At 44.9% G+C, this 24,643-nt stretch overlaps 3 protein-coding genes across 4 annotated transcripts; all 3 read left to right on the forward strand.

Moving 5' to 3' along the window:
* Positions 1,304-6,972, forward strand: LOC8086055. Of its 2 annotated transcripts, none has more exons than XM_021465856.1 (10): positions 1,304-1,812; positions 2,858-3,947; positions 4,040-4,098; positions 4,304-4,440; positions 4,529-4,721; positions 4,798-5,226; positions 5,298-5,408; positions 5,773-6,090; positions 6,183-6,239; positions 6,398-6,972. In XM_021465856.1, the coding sequence occupies exons 1-10, from the start codon at positions 1,432-1,434 to the stop codon at positions 6,485-6,487; spliced, it is 2,865 nt and encodes a 954-aa protein (XP_021321531.1). In that variant the 5' UTR covers positions 1,304-1,431; the 3' UTR covers positions 6,488-6,972. The 2 variants fall into 2 exon arrangements, with proteins under 2 accessions (XP_021321531.1, XP_021321532.1); XM_021465857.1 differs by having other exon boundaries at positions 4,304-4,431.
* On the forward strand, positions 18,784-20,257 carry LOC110437208 (vegetative cell wall protein gp1-like). The gene is made up of 3 exons (XM_021465562.1): positions 18,784-18,828; positions 19,492-19,933; positions 20,235-20,257. Exons 1-3 carry the CDS (start codon positions 18,784-18,786, stop codon positions 20,255-20,257), a joined length of 510 nt encoding a protein of 169 aa, XP_021321237.1.
* Positions 22,286-23,185, forward strand: LOC110437418. The gene is made up of 3 exons (XM_021465902.1): positions 22,286-22,431; positions 22,517-22,738; positions 22,820-23,185. Exons 1-3 carry the CDS (start codon positions 22,300-22,302, stop codon positions 22,916-22,918), a joined length of 453 nt encoding a protein of 150 aa, XP_021321577.1. The 5' UTR covers positions 22,286-22,299; the 3' UTR covers positions 22,919-23,185.

The raw sequence follows: 24,643 nt of genomic DNA on the forward strand, positions 1-24,643 counted from the left end.
GAAAATCATGAAAAATAGTTATAAAAGAGAAGGTCAACATCATTTCTAAATATGTCTAAACACATATTATAACAAACAAGGTGTAAATGTATGACTAAAGCAACACAATTACACAAATTAACTTGCTAAGTGTTTTCCATGCACTCAGCACTCAGCCCAACCCCACTGCCCCTAGCAAGCCAAAAAAGCACCTTAGCTAACCACAACCAGTTGTCTAGCTCTCAGTTGGCTAGGAGGTAGCTAGATTCGAGAACAAAGAAGAAAACCATGGAGGGCCGAGAAAACCAAACATGAGGGAGAAACCATGGAAAAACCGCGTGAGAGGCACAATATGTAGCCTAGAATGCACGTGCATATTTGGGAGTTGGAGAAGATTTACCAAGTATCGATCTTTAGAGAATTTAGATATAAATTTGTTGTGGGACTATTTTTCTGTAATTCAAAAAAGGAATTAAAGAGTTGTTTTAAAGAGCTCTTGAAGATACTCTCAGACCTTTTTTGACATGTCTTTCACCGGCTTTAGATTCTCCAATGGTTACCATGAGTTGATGAAGAAAAGAAAAGAATGTGGCCTCACCTGCTCTTAGTTGATGTTAGGGAGGAGTATATGTATATGTATATGTATATGTATATATATATGTATATGTAGTGTTGCCTGTAAGTGAAACTATGTTAAAGAGATACTTAGGACCTATTTGTTTTACCTTTTTGTTGGTTTCTGCCACACAAAAGTTAAAACTGAAAAGCTGAAAAGGTAGCTTGTGCATGTCGAGAAGAGCTTTTCTAACTTTTAATGTGTTTAAAAAGCCAAGGGTCTTTTTAGTAGGGTTTTGGCTTCTTCAAAAATAATGAAGCAAGGATAAGCCATAATTTGCTTCAGCTTCACTACTTTTACTCTGGTATTGACTTTAAAAGTAGTTCTTGAACATACTTGTTTGATAGACTTTCATAACACAAATTATGCCAATAAAAAAACAACCGACATATAAATAAACTAAAAGCTAGAAAGGCCGCTTTTAAGTTAAAAACCTAAAAGATATAACATAAATAAATAGGAGTAGGCGCTTAATCATATTTCACTCTTCACACTCACCAACATGAGAGAGAGAGACAGAGTAGAGACGGGGAGCATTGGGGCGCCGAAGTTGAACAATGGTCACAGAGTCATGTGAGGATCACGAAAGAAATGGAAAAATAGATTTGCCGCCAATTTATTTGAAGTTACCCGCTCTTCCGTACCCAAACCCGACAGCCTGACTGTCGGAGCTACAAAATTACGACAACGCCCCGTTGAGTCTCGTCGCTCATCTAACAGTGCTTCGTGCACTTTCCCCAACAAACCCCTCGTCGAGAAAAATAAAAGAAAAACCCCAAACCCTAGCCCATCTCTACGTGGCACCGCCGGCGGGAACAGCGGCGGCGGCGGCGCAAATGGAGGAGGAGGGGGTACTGGAGGTGCGGTGCGCGGGGTGCGGAGATACGCTGGAGGTGGAGCGCGGCCTGACGGAGTTCGCCTGCCCCAGCTGCGCCACGCCGCAGGCGCTCCCGCCGGAGCTCATGCCTCCGCCGCCGCCGCGACCGCGGCGCGCGCTTCCTCTGGGCCTCTCCGCCGCGCCCGCTCGGGTCCCGTGCGGTGGATGCGGCGCCGTGCTGGCCGTGCCCCGGGGCATCCGCCGCCTCCTCGCGTGCCCGCTCTGCGGCGCCGAGATTGACGTCGACGGCCGCGAGCGCTTTGCTGCCTACAGCGGTGTTCAGGTCATTTCGCCGCCTGGAACTGTCGTGCTCGCGCCCACGTCCTCACGGCTGCTGGAGGTACCTTTGCTCGAGCCTTTCGAATTGCACCTTCCAAGGATCGGAGTGGATGCAAATGAGCAAATTCTGAAATGCATATGTCAGCGTCTAAAAATGTTCCAATTACAGAATCGTAATTTTTGCTGTAATAGCAGCAAATGTCTAGTAACTAAAGATTGCGTTTCATATCTACGAAATTTCCTGAGACCTACATCTATATATTGGGACGACTGTTGCCATTGAATGTATGACTTGGGTGTGATTGCATCGATTTCATCCTTCATTTGCAATATGTTCTATCTATCTGCAAGTCCCTACCTAGGTACTGAATGGTTCAGTTAATTTGTGCTTGCTAGCTAAGCTTAGCATGATAGTTCCTAATGTTTCATCCACTTTGTTTGATAGATAGCAGTAAAAATCAGAAAATGCTGGTTTCATTCTCCACTTAGCCATGAATTTGTAGTTGCCGCTTCTTTAGGAGTGCCACAATATCTGCATAAGAAAGAGCATAAGTGTTTCCGCCGTTGCAAAATCCAGCTATTAGGCCTTCTGGATGTCCCCTAAAGAAATTACCTTTTTGCTTGTCTTCCCAAACTATTGGTTAAGTATGAACTAAGTTGGATTTGAAGGATAAATTTAGTAATTCGATTGAATCTTTTGTGCCACATGAATAGACTTATTACTAACAATGATTCGACAATTAACCTGTTAAATTTCTGAGTGCATATATATATCTTTGGGTGGAGTACAAATTACTGGAGGAGTACATAATCCTAGGGTTCTCCTGTAATCTTCTTCCTTGTTCCCAATCCCATAGCCTATATGCATTATTGTCGAATTGCCTTTATTGATTGTAGAAAAAAACAGCCCACTAGAGGACCATTCACACTTTTATTGATTGTTTTCTCTAAAGTTGCTTCTTGACCTTGAAATAGTTTTCTTCGTTATTTTGAGGCATCTCAATGAGTGGGATGTTGTATTTTTGTTACATCTATCTGTATATACAAGGGTGTGTTGGCTAGTAACATTCGTTCTCTCCACTTGCATTGTTGTGGAGCATGTGCAGGAAGAGACCATAAGCCGGGCAATTCGTGTAGGACAAGTGGAAGTAGGAAGCCACAATTTTCATAGAGGGGAGTCACCCATTAGGTTAGTCAATGAAACTGTTGAAGGGGACGATTTTAGGAAGAAATCTAGGCTATCAACTGTTCCCAGATCTGTTTGTGTAGACAATGTAACAGTGGAACATTCTAGAGAGGAGGCGCATGGAGAGAATGAAAGTGGCTCCGTTAGAAGAATTGGAATCCAAAAGGCTACATATGCCAATTCAGGTATTGTGGAGCAGGATACAGTAGAGCCCCCAATTCAAACTGCTTGTGCCGAACTGGTGGAAGTCCAATCGTGTGGTAACACTACTGGATGGAATCTGAAGAGGAGAAAGAGCAGTGAAACTACTGCTGAGAAACAAAATGGTAAAAAAGGGGATTTGAGTTCTTCGAGAGAACATCTTTCATACAGTAAGCATGTGCAGCCACAAGGTAAGAGAGACAGGGATCCTATCCAGCAGATAGCTTCTTCTCCAGATGAAAATCAATTTGATCCTTCAGATATTGACAGAATCATCACCAGGTTGTGCCCCAGTGTCTTGCCTGAGAAGCAGGCATCGCAGGCAAGCTCAGATGACTTGAACATTGGTGCAATCTTGCCACCTGTCTCCACCAATCATTGTATATCTCAAAGTGACTGCTTCCCACACAGGCAGCACCAAGCTGTGGCTACAGGTTCTCTTGCCAACCGGGGCTTCGGTTCAGTACAAACGCATGAAATGCCTCAGGAATGTTTAAATGGCATAGTTCCTTCTGATAAAAGTAGCAAACAGAAGCAGAATCCACCGGCTGGTATTCTGCACAGGCAATATGTAGAATACCCTAGCCATGTCAGTCAGTCAGAGGAGGTGCAAGTTGGGTCTAACCACAACAAATATTTGGGGCATTACAAGAATACAGCAAAGGGATCCAGGAATTTGTTAACTGAAGGGGATGATTTTGTGGAACAACACCACACTAGTACCAACCAGAGAGTGGACGCTACTACTTCTACACCTCTGCCGACCGCCACTCCCTTGCCTGTTGCAACTCCACCTTCTGTTGTCTCAAGTCTGTATCCACTCTGAACCTCAACTCTCTAGATATTTCTCTAGCATCATTTTCTTTTACCTAGCACTGTTGCATGTTCTCTGGTCATGCAGGACCACCAGTTCAGCGAACACCACTTCATTACAAATCATTAGAAGCTCACCATTCCCAGGTATACTCTCCATTATTTTTCCACTTCAAGTATTTGTCACTGCCTTACTGAATCCAATGGCATCGGTGGAAATGCCTCATTATCAATGGAATTTCTATTAAAAAGAGGTGTCTACATTATTGTCAATGTACTAATTTCTATTAAAAAGAGGTGTCTACGTTCTGCAAACATTCTTCATTTTTGGTGATTACTTGTGCATGCGCAGGGTGCACAATCTGTTGGCATAGGATGTATAAACAGACCACCCAAAAAGCGCGGGGGACGGGGCCCAACAAAACTCATCAAACCACGTAAGGAAGCATACAGGCCTGTGCTAACTCCAAATAACATTGAGTATGTCTTGTAAGTTATATATATATGCATATCACCAGATGCTGGGGATGACTTGTACTTTATAATCTTACATGACATATTGACATTTTGTATTTAGCAACACCTGGGATGTAGAACCTCCTTGTTCCAAGGTGGCCTACACCATCTCTACGCTTCTCAAGCAGTGGCACCCAGGATCAACCTACGTGCCAGCTAATCAACTTGCAAAGGAAGTGCACCACGAAGAATTGATTCTCCATTGGCACCAGTATCATTCAGATACAAGGGCTATTATTATGGATGAATTCCTTGTAAGATTCTTAAGTCAATGACATGTTTCTAAATTCATCAGGTGTGACTGAACACCATTCTATTGTATTACTGCAGCAACGCTACAAGTGGTGCCCTGGGCAAGAAGCAGAGTGTCTGAAGTTATTTGAACGCAAAGTAGTCAGACAATTCAATTCAATCCTGTGTGATGAGAAGCGAAAGGTTAGGGTGAAATTGGTTGCATCAAGGAAATCTAAGGAAGCGTTGGATGCTGCCAGGTCCAAACAGACAAATTTGGCTGGGAAAGAGTTGAAGCAGCAGCACAGAAATCCAGCTTCAGCGGGGAGTGAGGATGATGACCCATTGCAGTGGAAGCCTTTCCCCCCTGAATGGATGCAACCAAAGTGGTGGGAAATGCTATGTGAGCACTGGGCTTCAGAAGAAGTCCTGCAAGTCTCGGCCCAGAAGAGGAAAAACAGATACACAGGAGGTTGTGCCCAGCACACGGCAGGCTCGCGGAGCATAGCCATGCACCGAAAACTTATGGTAAGACTGAGATTGTTGCCTGAATCACACTATTAGTCACAGGTTTCATGATTCTTACTGAACTAATACAGATAATAGAAAATGGTGGAAAGCCAGTATCAGATATTGAAGTATTCAATAAGACCCACAAACATGATGGTGGTAAGGGAGAATTTGTCACTGAGAAAGCTAAGAAAACCGTGGTACGTACTTGATGGCATGCATCTTGTCAATTAATAATTACATCTCCATGTTATCAACTACTCCCTCTGTCAAATTAGGACTATTTTGTTTGTTTGGACAAGAATTTGATTGACAATTACTCTACTAGTGTGTCATTTACGTGATACAATATCATAACCATAAGTAAGTATTTTTCAAGACGAACCTAATGACGTTAATTTTGTATTTCAGAAATCATGTATTGATAAATAAAGAATTTGTTGGTCAAAAGTATGTCTTAACGAAACAAAATGGTTCTAATTTCAAATGGAGGAGTGTCTTAGAAATTAGTTTGATTTTGTTACCTGGAAGATCATTTGTGTTTGCACACCACTATATTTTCAGGAGCGCTTCAAACGTCATTTGGAGGCAGGTGATACTGAAGTAGATCTCAATCTTGTATGGGCACAGCAGGCGACAGGGGGCTCGAAACGTGGGAGGTACTATAGACTCCAGGGCATCATTGACAAAGCCCAAATCGGTGCCATGGCAAAATCTGCCCCAGTTTGTGTAGATAAAGTAACGAAGAAAGAGATGTTCACACAGGACCAAGTGCAGGAGATGATTAGTCAGGCAACACAGCAATTAAATGAAGCTTGGGAGAAGAGGTTTCAGTCCTTGGAGCAAAGGATGCTAGGCACTGTGTCCTCGGAAGCTCCTCAGGTGCACACATGACAGAGATCAAAATTGATTCCTTATTTTTCCCTAATGATTTCTTATCCAAACGATTTTCGTATTGGCATGTTCATCTGCAGCATAATCCATTGCCTTGTGCCGCCCAACCAGTGGCTGAGGACTCGGCATCACACCAGGTAAATGGCATTTTGATGATGTACTCGGCTGCATTAGCTGGTACTGTTGGTTTTCTAGATAAACAAGTCACTGCTACATTACTCTCGTGCGAAAGAACAGTTTATTTTACACTGGGGAAACCGTATCACTGATGCGATTCACACGCGATGCTTTACAGAATGCCTCGGACTCTTCACATGGAGGATCATACCAATCCACAACGGACGATGACGAGGACGAGGACGACGAAGACTATGTTGTTAACTAGGGCCATTTGAGCCAGCTTTGTACTTACTGTTTTATTAAAAGATCTGGCAAGATAGTTGGGGTTGGAACATTGATATTTTCACAAAGGATGTTTCTGTTTCTGTGCAAGATACATTTTAAATGAGGTAGCATGGCTCTCCAGCCCACAACTGTGTGTCTGTCAAGTGTCAACACAGAGACCCGAAGTCGTTGCAGACCTCCCGTACGTGGCCTGCCAAGTTGCCAAGTTTTTTTTTTTTTGACCCTGTGAAGACGTCAAGGCTAGACGACCAAGGACGGAAGAAGGTGCGGCCGTGCCAAACTGTCAACTGCAGTGTTGTTGTCAGTCCTCACGTGAGGTACAAACTAGATGACTGCACATCTAGATCTAGCAATGTTGTTGTCGACCCTCGGATGACTGCTCTTTATGCGCAATCATCAAGACTTGTTGGTATTGATGGCCCGGAGGAAGAGATAATTAATTTGTTGACAAAGTAGGTTGGTATCCTTTTGTTGTTATTTTGGTTTGTTTTGTGATTCACTATAGATTTATTGTGACAAGAGGTTTATAATAAGTCTAGCCAATTTGTGTGTGCCTGTCTCTGAATTGGTTTACGAAGGTGGATGATGCATCGGTGCAAGAGCCAAGGGTGGTATACACATGGACCTAGTTATATGGCAGTATGGATTGAAGTTCAAATGTACCTCACCCCTACACAGTATACACTTCTTTAGCCATCATCTTAATTTGCAGCATTGTTGGAAGTATATTATATTTCAATTCTTCAAAATTTTAAATTACATGTAGATTCACAATTTCAAAACTAAGAAATATAGAGTCAAATTTATCTATTTCTTTTACTTTTCTGATCCAAATACAAGAAGTTTTTGAGGTTCGTCTGTATGTTGTGATAATCTCCAATACATATCACCTGGGTAAGTGGCTAGTCTTGCAATCTTTAATAAAAAGATCTGGGAATTTTGGCAAGCTAATTCAATAAATGATTAAGTGTGGTATGTATATTGCATAATCTTTGTCCAAATGAGTGGTTTTTTGAGAGGCGGATATCATGTTTTATCCTACTACTAAAAAGGACGAAAGCAAATCGTTCACCCGCCTGGTCGCTCGCTCGCCCCGGCTGCCTCCTCTGTTCTGTGTTGCCGGCTGCCGCTACTGCTCCAACTGCTAGAGGTCTGCTGCTGCTGCCTAGCGCCTAGCATGATGGTGCTTAGGCCTGCTGCCTAGGGCCTAGCAACATGTTGGCTGATATGAAAAATCAGACGTCTCATACATGTTGCAAATGTATACTCTCATGCATTATGCAGGTACTGGTTTCCATGCACTTTAACTCATGGGCACATCCCCATTAAAGCCTTGTTTAGTTTCTGAGACCAAAAATTATTATCCAATTATAAACTAATTAAGCTCAAAAGATTTATCTCGCAAATTACAGATAAAATATATAATTAGTTTTTTATTTTATTTATATTCAATGTTTCATATGCCGCAATATTCGATATGACGGGAAATTTTAAAATAAAGACAAAGTATATAATTAATTTTTTATTTTATTTATATTCAATGTTCCATATGCCGCAAGATTCGATATGATGAGAAATCTTAAAATAAATTAGATTTGAGAGTGAACTAAACAAGGCCCTAGATCTATTTTTTTTATTTTGACACTATAGCACTTTTGTATTTAATAATTATTGTTCAACCATGGACTAACTAGGCTCAAAAGATTCGTCTCGCAAATTATAGGTTGTGCAATTAGTTATTTTTTATCTATATTCAACGCTCCATGCATGTGTGTGAAGGGAAATCTTGAAAACAATTTGGATTTTGGGATGAACTAAACAAGGCCTTAGGCCTGGATTAGATTCGAAGTTTTTGAATTTTAACGCTGTAACACTTCGTTCAAAAAGTTTTGGACTAATTAGGCTCCAAAAATTCGTTTCGCAAATTACAGACAAACTATATAATTAGTTATTCTTTTATCTATATAAATATTGTCTAATTATGGACAAACTGTACAAAATTATTATTTTAGTCTATATTTAATGCTCTACTTGTTCTTAAAGACTTACTCCTTTCATATCTATAAACAAGTCATTTTGGACAAGGTTTGGGTTAAACATTGAGAATATAAATTATGAATAACTTTAAGTCATTGAGTTTGAAAATATGAAAACCATGTGAATAGATTTGTATTGAAAAATATTTTTATACCACTTTTTGATAAATATTTTTTTATAAAAGTAACAAGTTAAATTTAGATTTTGGAGACTGTGCCATTGTCTAAAACAACTTGTTTTATAGGTATGGAGGGAGTATGTAATATTATATTAATATTTAATTATCACGGTTGCAATATAGATTCTTACATTATAGATGTTTTAGTTTCGCATTCAAAGTTAGAGTTAACTATCTATCTTTTTTGAATTCCCTAGAGGGATATGTTATTGTAGTATTTTATGTTCCCGTTGCAACGCACGGGTATTTACCTAGTGAACTTATAATTTTGGAGGCTAAAGTTGAACATGTATTCAGAAGACTTTTACTTCACGTGTCATACTAATATATGTATATCGACAAACATATTTGGCAGGTATTTTGTTGTAGTTGATAATTTATGGGATGCATCTGCATGGGAAATTGTTAAATGTGCTTTCCCTGAGGGCCACTGTGGTAGCGAAGTGTTGACAACTACGCGAATTGAAAGGGTGGCTGTGGCATGTTGCAATTTTCAGTGGAACTTTGTTTACATAATGAAACCTCTTGATGATCATAATTCCAGGGAGTTGTTTCATTGTAGAGTTTTTGGGTCAGTAAATGCATGTCCTCAGTCAATTGAAGAACCATCTGAAAAAATTCTACAAAAATGTGGTGGTCTGCCACTAGCAATCGTCAGTACAGCTAGCCTTTTAGCTAGTCAATCCAATAGATCAGTGTGCCAATGGAACTATGTCCTCAATTCTCTACGCTCCAATCTGTCAACTCCATCCTTAGAAGGGATGAGACAGATACTAAACCTTAGCTACACATATCTTCCTCATCATCTCAAGACATGCTTATTATATATTGGTATGTATCCAAAGGACCATGACATTGAAGTGAACCACTTAGTTATGCAATGGGCCGCTGAAGGTTTTGTTAGTGGATTAGATGGGAGAGATGCATTGGCAACTGCACAGAGCTATTTCAATGAACTTGTGAACAGTAGCATGATCATCCAGCTTGTTAAACTTAATGGTTGGACGATGAGCTTATTTAGACTCTAAGTCCACATTATTCGAAGTAATAAATAACTTTAGACTCTATGATAGATCGAGTCTGCATTGTGAGTGCCCTAAGATGGGCTAGAGGTGAGCGGTTAACATTTAATACTAGTAGGATAGCAGGGATGAAACAATATTTTATTGGTCCACGCATGGTGCATGCAACCCATTTATCTCGGTACATGCGCTACGCTCGACGGTAAGGCAAACATTGGCTTCCTTCTCTTTCTTTATTTCTCTCTCTACCACATAGGATTTTGATGACGTGGATCACGTTACAGTCTGCTGAGTAGGACTTATAATACTTGCTCTGATAGGTCACTCTGACGGGTGGAACTCTCTACGCTTGTCTGCCTGCCATCTCGAGGAACTGCACCTACAATTCCAGTTTCCGCGGCTACCAGCGTGGGTTGGTCAGCTTAGCACGCTCATGATCTTGGAAATACACCTTGACGAGTTGGATATGGATGGCATTGCTGTTCTTGCAGGTTTACCTGCACTCACCCGTCTTGTGCTGAAGGCGAACCATGTTCCTGCTGGTGGCATTGTCTTCAGCAGGGGCACGGTGTTCAGGGCTCTTACTTTGCAGCACCTAGGCCGGCCTCCCCTTCAACTTTCAGGCTGGAGCAATGCCCATGGTCAAGATCCTTTGCTTTCGATTGCATGTGCGAGAACTCAACTATGTCGCCAGACTTCATGGTGGGGGTGGAAGAGAAGCCATTGAACTGAATCATGCATTGCTGTTGTTGAGAAGGCCGTATGCTTGGCTAGCTTCGCATGTTCACGCCATCGAGCACCTGCCAAATCTGAAAAAGGTTTTCATCTGTCTGGGTTACTCTTAGGAGCTTTGTCAATAATGTTGTCACGCCATCGAGCACCTGCCAAATCTGAAAAAGGTTTTCATCTGAAAAAGGTTCTAGAAGCGAAGAGTCACAAGTGCCAATTATAGAGGCTGCAATTAGGAGCTTCTTCGACGAGCATCATCCAGGAGGCCCCACCATTCATGTAACAAGCTATACTTATATGATGATTAAATTGCATTCCTGTACATATATACAAGAGTACTGTAGAGCTTCTCTGCAGGCATCAATACTCTGAGTTAGTTCAGTCTTAGGCCTTTGGATGCATATGTATCTACTTCAATCCACATATGTTGAAGAGGATTGGAGTGAAACTTTTTAGTTCCACTCCAATCTATACTTCAACACATGTGGATTGAGATGAATATATGCGCATCTAAACAAGGCCTTAGTAGTGAGATCCCATGACATAGCATGCTGTGTTCGTGTTGACTCGTACTCGTTGATACTGTCTTGCTAGAAATATCTACCGGAGCTCTTACAAAATTGAGGATTTTTGTCTCAATGGAGAAGCTGGATCTCTCTATACTTTTTCATCCTCCATTTGGCTAAATGGGCTCCCTGGAAAATGATTCGGCATGCTCATGGTCCAGTCTACGTCAAGTGACAATCCAATAGCAGAGGCAGGATTTTGCCTAAGAGCATCTTCAAGGATTTTGCATAATTGACTTAACATTTATTGTTGTTTGCAAACTCCCAAAACAAAATGCAAAGTCTAAAAATAGGCCATCTCCAAGGGTTTTGCATAATTGACTTGACATTTACCCAAAATGGACACGAATGTGAATTTTTTCCTTGTGGCGCGCGGTCGCGGTTCCTTCCCGCACGGTCAACTTCTTCGCGCGCCCAGGTACCCGCGCCACGAATTGTATCGCCGCTAGTTCTATCGCCAATCAGGTCGCCGCCATTTCCCGCGTGATGGAGTCGGTCGCGATCGGCTGCGCAGAGGACCGATGCTCGCGATAGAGTCCCTCGCGACTTTGATCGGCTGCGGATGGCGGCGCGTGGAGGGCCGGGGGGGTTTCTATCGCGATCGATGGAGCATATATGACGCGAAAAAAAGTCCGGATCGCGCGGGGGACCGGGAGACACGCACGATCGGACTTTTGCCAAGCCATCCGCGGCTTGGCAATTATGCTAAATTTGCTCTCTCATTTGCCAAGTTGTCTAAAATGCAAACTCTAAATGCAAAACCGTTAGATACCTCATTTTGTAATTTATGGCAAATTACAAGAATACAAACCCCAAATGCAAAATTGTTGGAGATGCTCTAAACCTCACAAATGATCAAGTCTGCGAGTATACATTTTTTTAAATGAACCCACTAGTAGAGCAACTAATCTTATACTCTTATAAAGCTAAACCCCACTAGAGATTTCTCTCAACATGTAAGCTATCCACATCAACAATCCACTAAAACTTGCAATTATAGCCAACTAGCACATGTAATTATGATAGTCATCTCTTTATCTACTAACATACATTTAGTTGTTCATATTGATGTGTCAAATCATTCAACAAAAATTAATTTAAGATAATTTCATTCATATAACTATAAATATAAATAGTCTAATTTCTTCTTAAATTATTTGAAATTCCCGCAGCAACGCGCGAGATATTTTTCTAGTTATATTAATAAAGAAGAAGATCCAGGATAAACACCAGTACCACAAAAAAGAACAAAAACACTACACCTGAGATAACTTTTTTGAATGGAACATGAGGCAGTGGAAAGAGCCCGCGGAATTCTTATTGTTATAACATGCAGTTTTATTCCATAATCTAGAAATTGGTTATCTATTTGTTTTTGTAATAAACATAACAAAGAGAAAAAAATTTGCTCTGATGGTTGGAATCCCTCTATTTATTTGTTTTTTAATGATGTTAGTGAGTGAAGCAATCCATCGGTCCATTTTGACCCCCACTAGAATTTATTGCAAAGAAGTTCTCCAAATACAACAAGCAAGAAATAAAAAAAGTTACAAAGAAGATTAAAAGGATTACACATGTTTCTCGACCTATATCAATAAGAGGATGAAATTTGTTTTTGTCCATAGAATAACTAGAGCAAATTCAGCTTTGAAGACATCCTTGTATTGAAGCTTGTAGGTTCCTGAAAATAGGTCCGTGCTTCTTCCCATTCGACTGGGCACGTGGCCTCCTGGATGGCAGGCCGGCTCAGGGCAGGCGTATCTAGTCTGGGGGCTGCCGGCCGCCAGCATCTGCCATGGTGCGCAGACACGATGACGACGACGGGAGGGGACCCAGACCTCGAGAAGAGGTATCACAGTCCTCCAGAGTTCGGCAGCTCTTCGCCGCCAACTTATCGCCAAACCGTGTCCGTACTAGCTAGGGGCGCTGGAGCCCATGGAGCGTGGGCGCACGTTGTGCCGATCGCCCTTGCGCTCAAGATGGGAGCGCGACATCCTACAAACTCACAACTGAAGATTGGGAGCGCCGTCGCTCGCAGTCACCACCACACCGCGGATCTGCCTGCAGCGCTCAATTCCTGGATCTACTGGCTGAGAACGTTGCAGCCCAAGCCCAAGGACCTCTCCACTGGGACTAGGAGTTTGATCCAATGGTTCATGAGTCCCAGCGAATGACAACCAACACCCTATGATCTGCTTCTCACCTGAAGATGGAACTGGCAGATTGGAGTCGCCGAGGTATGTGCCAGTCTCGGAGACGTTTGCACCGATCACTATGGGTGACATGGGGATGGGGGCATTCAGCTCTGACCTCCTGGGAGGGGAGGATGTCCTGTTTGGTCTGGGGGTTCAGCTGCCAGCAGATCCCCAGGTGGAGGAGATATCTGACAGGGTGCACCGGATGGACATCGACACCACAGATACTGGAGATCGAGAAGGAGGCCACAGATGGCAAGGACGGCACCATGTCCGGCTGTACTGCCTTCTGTAAGGGCATCCTTCAAGGACCCCTGCTGCCTAGGCCTGCTACTTCACCTCGGCGGGGTGGCAGGGGCGCAAGCAGGTCATGGTGGGGGGGGGGGAGGGGAGTCGCTCCCCACCTGGTTATATATTAAAATGCCCCAAACGGCTGATGTTTAGATTACATGTACACGCTTAGCATAGCGCTTAAAGATTGAGGATCACAACATCGTGATCAAGACAACATTAGAAGGTACAACAATAGACATTCTATCTCTGGCCTTGTCTCGCCATCTGGAAGACGGAGCACCAAGAGTCAGTGATTGGTTTTTACGGCGTGGCAGCCTGTGTTTCCACTAGAGAGCAGCAAGCTTGCATAGGGTAAGGACCTGAGCTAGGGTTTGTGTTTCATTGCTGAAGATTTTTGCATTCCTTGCTTTCCATATCTGCCAGCAAACCAGCACAATGAAGGTTGGGAACAGGTCCAGAGGCACACCCGTCGGTGGGGAGATCGAGTACAGGGCCGAAACATCAGAGTCTTGTAGGAAGACAATCCCAAGCTTGCTCCAGACTTGTTTTCCAAGGTCGCAGCCCCACATGATGTGTTCAGGTGATTCTTCAGCCGTTTGGCATATCTCACAGGAGAGGTTATCGACAATGTGTTTCTTGAACAATATTGACCGACATTGAATTCTTCTTTGAAGGAGTAGACAAATGAACAATTGCACCCTTGGAGGTGCTGGGGTTTTCCAAATAAAATCAGCCCTGGCATCATTGGTTTGCCCACGGGCCATAAGCATCCTGTAGATTGCCCCGCTATCCAGGTTGTGCTCCCCTCTACTGAACAAGGAAGTTCTCCTGTCACGATCTTGGCTTAGGGTAAAGTTGGAGATCTTTTCCTAGATGGAGAGAAGGTCATTTGCTGCCTGAGCGGACAGTCTTGAAACAAGTGTGTTTTGAACTCCAATGGACACATTTCACTGACAGAGGCCTTCTTGAAGGTACAATGGCTGTGCAGCGCCGGGTATATTCATCAAAAGCATCCTCACTAGCCCATACATCATACCAGAAGGAGGCAGATTTTCCATCACCGATGTTCACAGTGGTGATTGCTCGGTACAGCGGTAGGATTGAGCGCAGTGTGTTCCAGTTATCACCGTGAATTTCACCAGTAAGAGTGATGACTGAAGTTCGTTCCTTAACCCATTGCGCCCAAGTAGAAGAGGTTGGGCAGTGGAGCTTGTGGATCAATTTCAGAAGCAGGCAGATGTTTTGAGTTCCCATATCTTTAATTCCCAAGCCGCCTTGATCTTTTGGTTTGCATACATTGATCCAGGGCACTAAACATGCAGAGGCAGAAGAGTGTCCGGTGACATCCCCTGACCAAAGGAAAGCTCATCTCTTTTTGTCCATCTACTGGATCACTGCAGGAGGCAACTGCATTGAGCTCATGAAGTACACAAGTAAGGCATCGAGCACGACATTGACAAGTACTGATCTTCCCATGGTGTTGAGTAGGTTTACCTGCCAAGAACCCAAATATTTATCTGCTTTATGAATGTAAGGGCTGAAAGCTGATACTGGTAGCTTGTTCACTGAGAGTGGAAGTCCCAAATACTGCTGCGGGAAACTTTCTTTTCTGTAGCCAAGAATGGTAACATAGGAGTTCAGCACCGGATGCTCAACATGAATAGGAACTAGGGTACTCTTGGAGAAGTTTATATGCAAGCCAGTGATGCTGGCGAAGTTGTCTAGAATTTCCCAGAGGTGGGTTGCTGCTGCTGAGTTTGCTCTGAACACAATGAGCGTGTCATCAGCGTATTGCAATACAGCACACGACATGGCATCTTCAGTTGGATGTCTGATTGCAGTGCAGTTTCTGATCATCCCCTGTAGGGTTTCAGCGACTAGCAAAAAGAGATAAGGGGAGATAGGGTCTCCCTGACACAATCCTCTTTTGCAAGTAATCCACAGACCCGGGCAACCATTCACCAGGAGTGAGGTTTCAGAGGAGCTCAGGATGTCTGACATCCAATTTATCCATCTATGGCAGAAACCTCTAGCATGCATGACACTAAATAATCCATCCCAGTTCACTATATCAAAGGCTTTCACAAAATCGAGTTTCAGCACGATTGCCGGCCTCTTCTTCTTGTGGCAGACTTGTACTAATTCGAGGGCATATATGAAAGTGTCTATTATGGACCTTCCCTTTATAAAACCAGTTTGATGAATATCAATTAGTTGTGGAATCTATTTCTGTAGTCTTGCAGTAAAGACCTTGGACAGGATTTTCAAGCTACAGTTCTGCAAGCAGATGGGTCTGAAGGCTTCAACCTCAACAGCTGCAACCTTTTTTGGTAAGAGGACCATGTGTGATCTGTTAATGCGTTCAAGTTGTGCTTCTCCCCTGTAAAAAGCATGCATGAACTCCATGATCTCCAACTTGACTCGGGGCCAGGTCAACTTGTAGAAAGCTGGGCCAAACCCATCAGGCCCAGGAGCACTGTTACTTTTCATTGCCAGGATTGCAGCTTTGGTTTCTTCTTCAGAGAAAGCACTGACCAGGGTGTTGCTTGGTTGGGCACTTGTTAAGTAAAGGTCAGTTAAATCTGCCACAGTGGAGACGCCAGTTACCTGATGATTGACTTGAAGTATCTGGTGAGGGCTTCTGTGTTTTCCGGAGTGGCTAACAACATCCTACTGATCAACCCGAAGCAATCTGATGTAGTTGCCCCTTAGTCGCTGAGTTGCATTGGCATGGTGATAGGCAGTGTTGGTGTCACTTTCTTTTATTGCTTTTTGCTTGCTTTGCTGCTTCCAGTAGGCTGCTCTCTCCTTGATGAGCTCCTGAAGTCTTTCCTGTGTTGTGTATCTAGCCTGGAACTCTGCTGACGTGTTTCTTCAAAATAATCGAACAATTGCACAATGAATTGATAGTTTTGGATTAGAGTGGGTGATGTGCATTTGGTTTTATTTTAAAACTGGGTGTGACATTCATGCACACAAGATGTTGCAATGGAGAATGAGCAAATCAAGCAAGATGTGGTTTGCCTCACCAAGGACTTGATGGTCACACTGTTTTGGTTGCCATATCCTTCATAAAAAGGCCATAAGGTCAAATTCAAATTATTATCATAAATAGCGAATTAACAAATGGAAGTTATAATTTTTAATAATACAAGGGGAAACAAGAATATGACATGAATGAAAGGGATGTTGAGGTTCAATGAAGTAGAGTTAGTGGAGGTGATAGGAGCAAAAGGGCTTATACCAACAATTGTAGAGGAAGTGTTGGAGGGGGAGGATGCATTGCGTGTGAGAAGGCAAAAAGTGCCCCAAAAATCGATCCATATATGCACCTCGCACGCTCACCGGTTGTTGTCAGGAGCTTTGTAGCCTTCATGCCTCGCATGCTCGCCTGAGCCACCACCCCTCACACGCTCGCTAATCATCGCACTTCACCCGTTGGTCTGCCAACCGGTTGTAGGTCCCTTGTAGCTATGCCCCCTCCCAATCTCCGCTACCAAATATCGTGCCACTGGCTCAGTCTTGGCTATGGGCAAGCCCTCTAAAACTTCTTTGGTTCACCAACCTTGGGTTGTGTCATGTTGTTTCGGTGGGGTATCAGAATTCCTATGCTCCTTGTGTGCTTTTTGTTGATTCACGGTTTGCTTTGTTTCTTTGTTGTATCTGTTAAACACTATGGTTATACTAAGATGTAGCTTTGCAAATTTTCTATCCATCTATATTATATATCACTACTACATATGTATAAATCACTATTAGTTCAAAAAGCTCACCGATGTTGGTTTTTGAACCGGCACAACCATACAGGCAGTGATGAAGGGGGCTCAACATTGCTGGTTCTAAAAAAGCCAACAATAATGTAGTTTCCAGAAAATCCAAAAAGCAGACAAATCTATAACTCCTATAAATGAAAACCCCACTAGCCTAATTCTCTAGCATATCCTTACGCCACGTCATCCGCTTTTACTCCTGCCCTACTGCAGCCTCTCTTGCGCACCAAGAGGAAAAAGAAAAACAGAAATGCATCATCAATTCCACCTGCCTCCTGGCCTCCTGGGAAACGCAACCCACCTCCGCCCATCATCCATTGCGCTTCCTAACTCGGATGCCGTCAACTCTTCGACTCCCCATAAACGATTGTGCACCAACCAATTTATTTCTGTATCAATTCCTTGGCCACCACTGCAAACACCTGCGGAAGAAACCAAACCATCACACTACCTTCATGTTTAAATAGCTACGTGTATGCTATCATCTCTGTACTGCATCGTGCTCTTCGACGCCGGACAGGAAAGGGGAGACCTCTATTGTTGTGGCCCTGTCCGCGCTGGCTACTCAACCTCAGCACAGCCCCTCTCTGCCCATCGGCATCAGCTGGGTCGGCCTCGGCACTGCCAGTCTGCATCCGCACCACACTACCGGACAGCGGCTCTTTGCCTAGCGCCGCGGTATTTCCCGAGCGCGGAAAACAGAGCGCTCGGCAACGGTGGTCTTCCCCGGTGGCCGGACGAACACCGCTCGCCGAAGACACGCGCTCGGCAAAGACTCTAGTTTGCCGAGCGACCGCGCTCGGTGCAAGTCCACGCTCGGCAAAGGTGACGTTTTGCCGAGCGGTCGCGCTCGGCAAACCTAGTCGCTCGGCAAATGATTGACGGTCACCAACGTCGGCCCGTATCGTGTCCTCTGCCTAGCGCCCTGCCGTTCCCCCCTCGGCAAAAAAAAAAATTCGCCGAGCGCTTCATATATCCCACTCGGCGAAACTTTGATTTGCCGAGCGGCCACACCGGCGCTCGGTGAACCCAAAAAAAATTATTATTATTTTGGCTCCCAATTTTTTTCTGTAGATTTGGTATAGATCTATTGACCACATATTGAAATTGTAGCTTTTTTCCGTACTTTTTGCTATATTTATAGTGTTTATGTCTATTTTTTGAATTACTTTTCGAAAAGAGAATTTGAACTACAAGTCATTAGAATCTTTGGAAAAGGTGAATGGAAAATTAATATTCTTCTTAGGGAGCGTAATTTGAGGCGCCATGCAAGTGCTCACATGAAATATCGAAGGCCTAGTTCACGAGCCACGACGATTTAGTTGCGGGTGGATGGTTTTAAAATTCTAAATAAACGAGACCAAGTCCGGAAAATTTGAAACTTGTCCACTTGTCTTGTTATGGTATGTGTAGGCTATGAAAAAATTTTGAGAACGTTTCATTGATGTTTACGTTTAGGATTGTTGAAACCCAAGACTTACCCACATGAGTTCTATAACTTATGTGAAGATGTTCAGGGTTTCAACATTCGTAAACTGAAACGTCAACGAAATGTCCTCAAATTTTTTTCATAGGTTGCAAACACCATTCGAAGACACCTGAACAAATTTTGGATTTTTCGGGAAAGTTTTTGTTTTTTTAGATTTTTAAAACAATGCACTCGCAACTAAACAGTCGTGTTTCCTAAACTCGGGATTCGATATTTCATGTCATGACTTCAATGAGGCCTCACATGACCATCACTAACAACATTATCATTTTTCCAATCATAATTTCCACTCATGCAATGGATTTGTAGGTCAAATTTTCCTTTTGAAAAAAAAAATCAAGAAAAGGATAAATATCTTTTAAATATATCAAAAATTAAAGAAAAAATCTAAATTTTCAATATGATGTCAATAATGATCTTTAAGATCCACACAAAAATTTCTAGATCGAAAAACACAAAAAAAATTAGAAACATTTGCCTAGCGCCGTTAAATACGCTCGGCAAACAGATCTGCGCTCGGCAAAGGAAAAGTGGCTGCGCGGGCGATTTCCCGCTGGAAAAATTTCACCCCGAAAAAAAAAACGTTGCCGAGCGCAGGTGAAAAATGCCGCTCGGCAAACAACTCCAGTGGACAAAAAAAAAAAAAGAAGTCAACACTCTAACACACACAGACACTCACTCACTCTCTCATCTCTCTCTCCCAGCTCTCCCCGTCGCTCGCCCTCCGCGCGCCCTCCCCGTCGCCGCCGGCCCGCGGCCGCCGCCGGCCAGCCGCCGGCCCCCGCTCGCCGGATCCGCTCCCCCCCCTCCACTTCCCCCCGCCTCCCCTCGCCGAATCGACGCCGGCCGGCCGCCCGCCCTCCCCCCGCCTCGGCCCCCCGTCCCCGGCCGCCCGTCGCCCCCCGCCCCGGCCGCCCGTGCCCCCCGTCCCCGGCCGCCCGTCGCCCCCTGCCCCGGCCGCCCGTGCCCCCCGTCCCCGGCCGCCCGTCGCCCCCCGCCCCGGCCGCCCGTCGCCCCCCGTCCCCGGCCGCCCGTCGCCCCCGTCGCCTGCCGGCCCGAGGAGAAGGGGACTGTGGGCTGTGGGGAGCGCCACCGCCGTCCCCCACCACCTGAGGGACCTGGTCGAGCAGGAGCAGGCAGGGCCCTGTTCCCGTGCTCCTCGTCCCCCCCACCCCGGCCGCCCCTCACCACCTGAGGCAGAGCCCCACCGCCGTCGTCCCCGTGCCCGTGCTCCTCGTCGGCCTCGTCCCCGTGCTCCTCTTCGGTTCACCGTCGGCCCTGTCCTTCTCTACTAGGTAATAAGGCACTCTGGTTGCTTGGGTAAAAAAATATTAATTTGTAAGCCTTAGGTGCAAACTGTGATAAGCCCGACAATGATTATATGAATGTGATGTCAATGCATATGCAAGTCTGGTTGCCGGTCATCGTGCCGTTATGTTTATTGCAGGTTTTGGAAAGCTTGCCGTGTAGGGAGGTGCTGCCGAAATTTTGAACTAACCTATATGCTATTTTTCTACAGAGCAAGACCCGGTCCGAGCCTGCCCGGAGTACCTTGACGACCCCTACTGTCTTCCTCGACGTCACCCTAGGTATGAATAACCCCTCTTCTTGTCCCCCATGTCCCTGTATCACGTAACCTGGTTAGGCGTCTCCCGTTCGAAAGGGATACGACTGGAGGTATGCACATCTTTGCATATCTACATCGTATCTGTTTCGGATTGTCCACGTTTTTTGGACAGCCCGTGGATGTGTAGATGGGTTAGTTTCCATGTTCCGCTCCTATTCGAGATAGAGTTTCGGCATCACCTACCTGTTGTTCTCCAGATACACACTCTCCCTTACAGGACGTGTATCAGGAGAACAACGGGGAGGTGCTGCCGAAATTCTGTCTCGAAGAGGAGCGGGGCATGGAAACTAACCTCATCTACGCATCCGCGGGTGGGATTAGGACCTATCCTCACCCATTAGATAGTAGGAGTGTGGGGCCTTTATGTAGACTGAGTGGGTGGTTTCATTATTGGGCTAAAGGATGGAGGACCGTCAGTGGATGTACGACGGCTGGAGAAGCAAGCATGATGTGGACCTTGAATGGGTGAACAAGACCAATGATTTCATGGAGGCTACATTTGGCGATGCTCCAGCATATGTTCAACTAAAATGTCCCTGCGCCAGGTGTGATAATAGGAGGGCGGCTAACAAGGAGAAGATGGGTCTGCATCTGTTCAACAACGGATGGACACAAAACTATCACGTGTGGACCTATCATGGTGAAGTCCAACGTGTGAGAGAGGAGGTGGTGAGGCAACGCCTCGAGGCTTGTGATGATGATGCCGGGGTAGCGGACTGGTTAGATGATGTTCAACAAGCCCAGTTCGCTCAGTCACGTAATAGGGAGGAGATGGAGGAAGATGCACGGAACTTCTATGAAATGTTGGACGCGGCTGGGCAACCCCTTCATGAGCACACAGATGTATGTCGTCTGGATGCCGTTGGACGCCTATTAGGGTTGAAGGCAGAATTAAAGATTAGTCGAGATGGCTTTGATAAGATGCTGAAATTAGTTGGCAGTCTGCTTCCAAAGCCCCACAGACTACCACTGAACATGCACGAGTCAAAGAATCTCCTCAAAGCACTTAAGATGCCTTATGAGCAGATACATGCTTGCCCAAAGGGGTGTGTCCTATTCAGGAATGAACACGCGGATTTGAAGTACTGTCCGAAGTGTAAGTCCTCCCGGTATCAGGAGGTGCCCTCTGCTGATGGTGAGAAGGAGCAGCTCCCGTATGCCAACAAAATCCTACGGTACCTTCCATTCTTACCAAGGCTACAAAGGCTATACATGACCGAGGAATTCGCGAAACAGATGACCTGGCACAAAGAGGGCAAACGATACAATCCTGACAAGATGGTGCATCCCTCCGATGGTGAAGCATGGCGCTACTTCGATGACAAACATCATGATAAAGCATGTGAGGCTCGTAATGTCCGTGTTGCGCTAGCAACAGATGGGTTCAATCCTTATGGTTTGATGTCTGCCCCATACACATGTTGGCCTGTCTTTGTTATCCCCCTTAATCTCCCCCCCGGGGTCGCCTTTCAGCGACAACACATATTTTGCTCGTTGGTCATTCCTGGACACCCGGGTAGCAATATGGGTGTGTTCATGGATCCTTTGTGGGATGAACTGATCAAGGCTTGGGAGGAAGGTGTATGGACATACGACCGAGCTACAAAGAGGACCTTCTTAATGCACGTATGGTACCAGTACTCAATGCATGACTTCGTGGCGTATGGATTATTTTGTGGGTGGTGTGTTCACGGGAAGTTCCCATGCCCCATATGCAAGGAAGCTTTGAGGTTCACCTGGTTGAAGAAGGGCAGCAAGTTTTCATCTTTCGACAAACATCGTCAGTTCCTGCCTGTTGACCATCCATTCAGACAAGACGCTAAGAACTTTATGAAAGGGGTGACAGTGACAGACCCTCCACCGAGGAGGAAAGAAGCACGGGCGGATGTGGATTGCCAACAGCGTCATCGACAGTTCCGAGCTCTCCCTCACGCGGATCCGAGCAGGTAGCGCCGCCACTGACCCACCCATACGTCCACGGGTGAGCTCTTCACAGCACCAGGTCGATGCACTCCAGGTTAGTCAAGGGTGACTTGCTGTCCATTAATATTTACACCTTAGTTACGTTTGGAAAACTGAAACTTTGGTACTATCTGTTGTAGGCCGAGCTACAAAATGAGAAGAAGCAGCGTGAGGAGACAGACGCGAAGCTTGTGGCCACAAGTGCGACGGTGGAGGCCCAGAATGCGGCGCTGGCAATGCAGCAAACAAGGCTAGAGGAACTAACGAAGTTCCTAGCAGCTGTTGGCGAGAAGTCCGGTTTGTCCTTGCCACCAGAGCTCCTCCATCCCCTCCCTTTGCCGGTGCCTGTTCTACCTACTCCTGTGAGTATAATAAATCGATTGCTTTCGCTTCTTTGCACAAATTCTTTCTGACAAATTTAAGCGGATCTTTTTGTTTTGCAGCAACAGTCGGCGGGTTCGAATCCTACTCCTGCAGCAATTGCAGAAGGCATACCCTCACCAGGCGTTCAGTACCCACCAGGCGGAGCCCCAACGTCTTGAGATGCAGTGGTAGTGCTTGTTGTGAACTTGTGTTGTGAACTTGTGGAGACAACTATGCACTTTGTGAACTTGAGCCGCACTTTGTGAACTTGTGGATGTGAACTTGTGACATTTGTGCTATATATGTTGTGCTTGTTGTGGTGAATGTGCCAGTGGTTGTATCTATGGTCTGGATAACATATATATATGTGTGTGATTTTTATTGTTTGATCAGGTGGATTGGAAAATAAAAATAAAAAAAACTGTTTTCTGTAGGTTTGCCGAGCGCAAATGACCATAACGCTCGGCGAAGATGTGCTTTGCCGAGCGCCATGACCATCGCGCTCGGCAAAGCTGGGAAGAGGCAGCGGCTCTGCACAGGCAGGTTCCCAGCTTTGCCGAGCGCGATGGCCATGGCGCTCGGCAAAGGTAGAGATTCGCCTAGCGCCGTTATAAAAGCGCGCTCGGCAAAGTTACTAGATTCGCCTAGCGCCGTTATAAAAGCGCGCTCGGCAAAGTTAGTAGGTTTGCCGAGCGCGCAAACACGGCGGCGCTCGGCAAAGTTGTTTCTTTTGCCGAGCGGGTTGACGCTCGGCGAACATTGTAGACGTGACGTCGACGATAACGTTAACGACTGTAACGACGTAACGGCGAGGATACTTTGCCGAGCGCGTATGTCGCCGCTCGGCAAAGTAGGCACGAGAGAAGCCGAGCGAGTTGGAATAATCGTGCTCGGTGAAATTCTTCGCCGTCAAAAAATTCGCCGAGCGGGGTTCGCCTAGCGCGCCGCTCGGGGAAGCCTTCGCCGAGCGTGTTTCGGGCTTCACCGAGCGCCTCGTGCGCTAGGCGAAGAGCCGCTGTCCTGTAGTGCCATCTACCGGTGTCTATGTCTGACCACTCGGCTTCCACGGCGTCTGCATCTGGCCGTCATGCCTTGGTGCCGTGCTTCTGTGCCGACCTCCAATCCGTCGAGAGGGTGGCCGGCGTAGGAAGTGATAGAAGGGGAGCCCGCTGTCGCCCCTTGTGCTAGGAAAAGCAGCAATGATGGATTTTTTCAAGCGGTGGAGAAGATCCACATGTCCCACGGAAGGGATATGATAAGGTCGTCAGTAGTTTTTTTATATTTTTAGTTTTTTTTAATTTTAATTCAACTTCTTATGTGTGTGTTTTTTCTTTCTTTATTTAACTCTTCACGGCAAAGGAGTCCTTTTCTAATCAGCTCTACGCCAGTGAGTGAACGCCCCACCTAGGTGAAGATTCGTTTATGTTTACGACACTTTGTATGATTTCTATTTGTTTATACACATATTGTTATCAGCATGCCGTTCTGATTTCTTAACTTATTATTATTATTTCATATTTTCATAGAGAACTTATTCAAAATTGGAGTTTTATATTCCCGGCTACCCGCAGCAATGCGCAGGGAAATCACCTAGTTTTTTAATATGGGGAGGGATCCCAAAGGGTAGCCACACCATCACACGTCGTAGGTCATAAGTCACATGATTTTTCATGTGAATAATAGATGCTTCATGGCCACTAGCACTCAAACCCTGGAGCTCCTACTTCACTTATTCATCACCTAACCACTCCACATCTAAGACGTATGTGTCCATTTGGGATATTTGTTCTCCTTATTTTATGTCGCTTTAATTTTGAAATAAAAATTTGTTACCCAAAATAGATTCAAATGAAAAGGTCAACTACAAAGTTTTACAATTTTTCAAGATCTACGACTTTGGTTTT

This window comes from Sorghum bicolor, chromosome 7 (assembly GCF_000003195.3).
Source record: "Sorghum bicolor cultivar BTx623 chromosome 7, Sorghum_bicolor_NCBIv3, whole genome shotgun sequence".
In the NCBI taxonomy this organism is placed as follows: Eukaryota; Viridiplantae; Streptophyta; class Magnoliopsida; order Poales; family Poaceae; genus Sorghum; species Sorghum bicolor.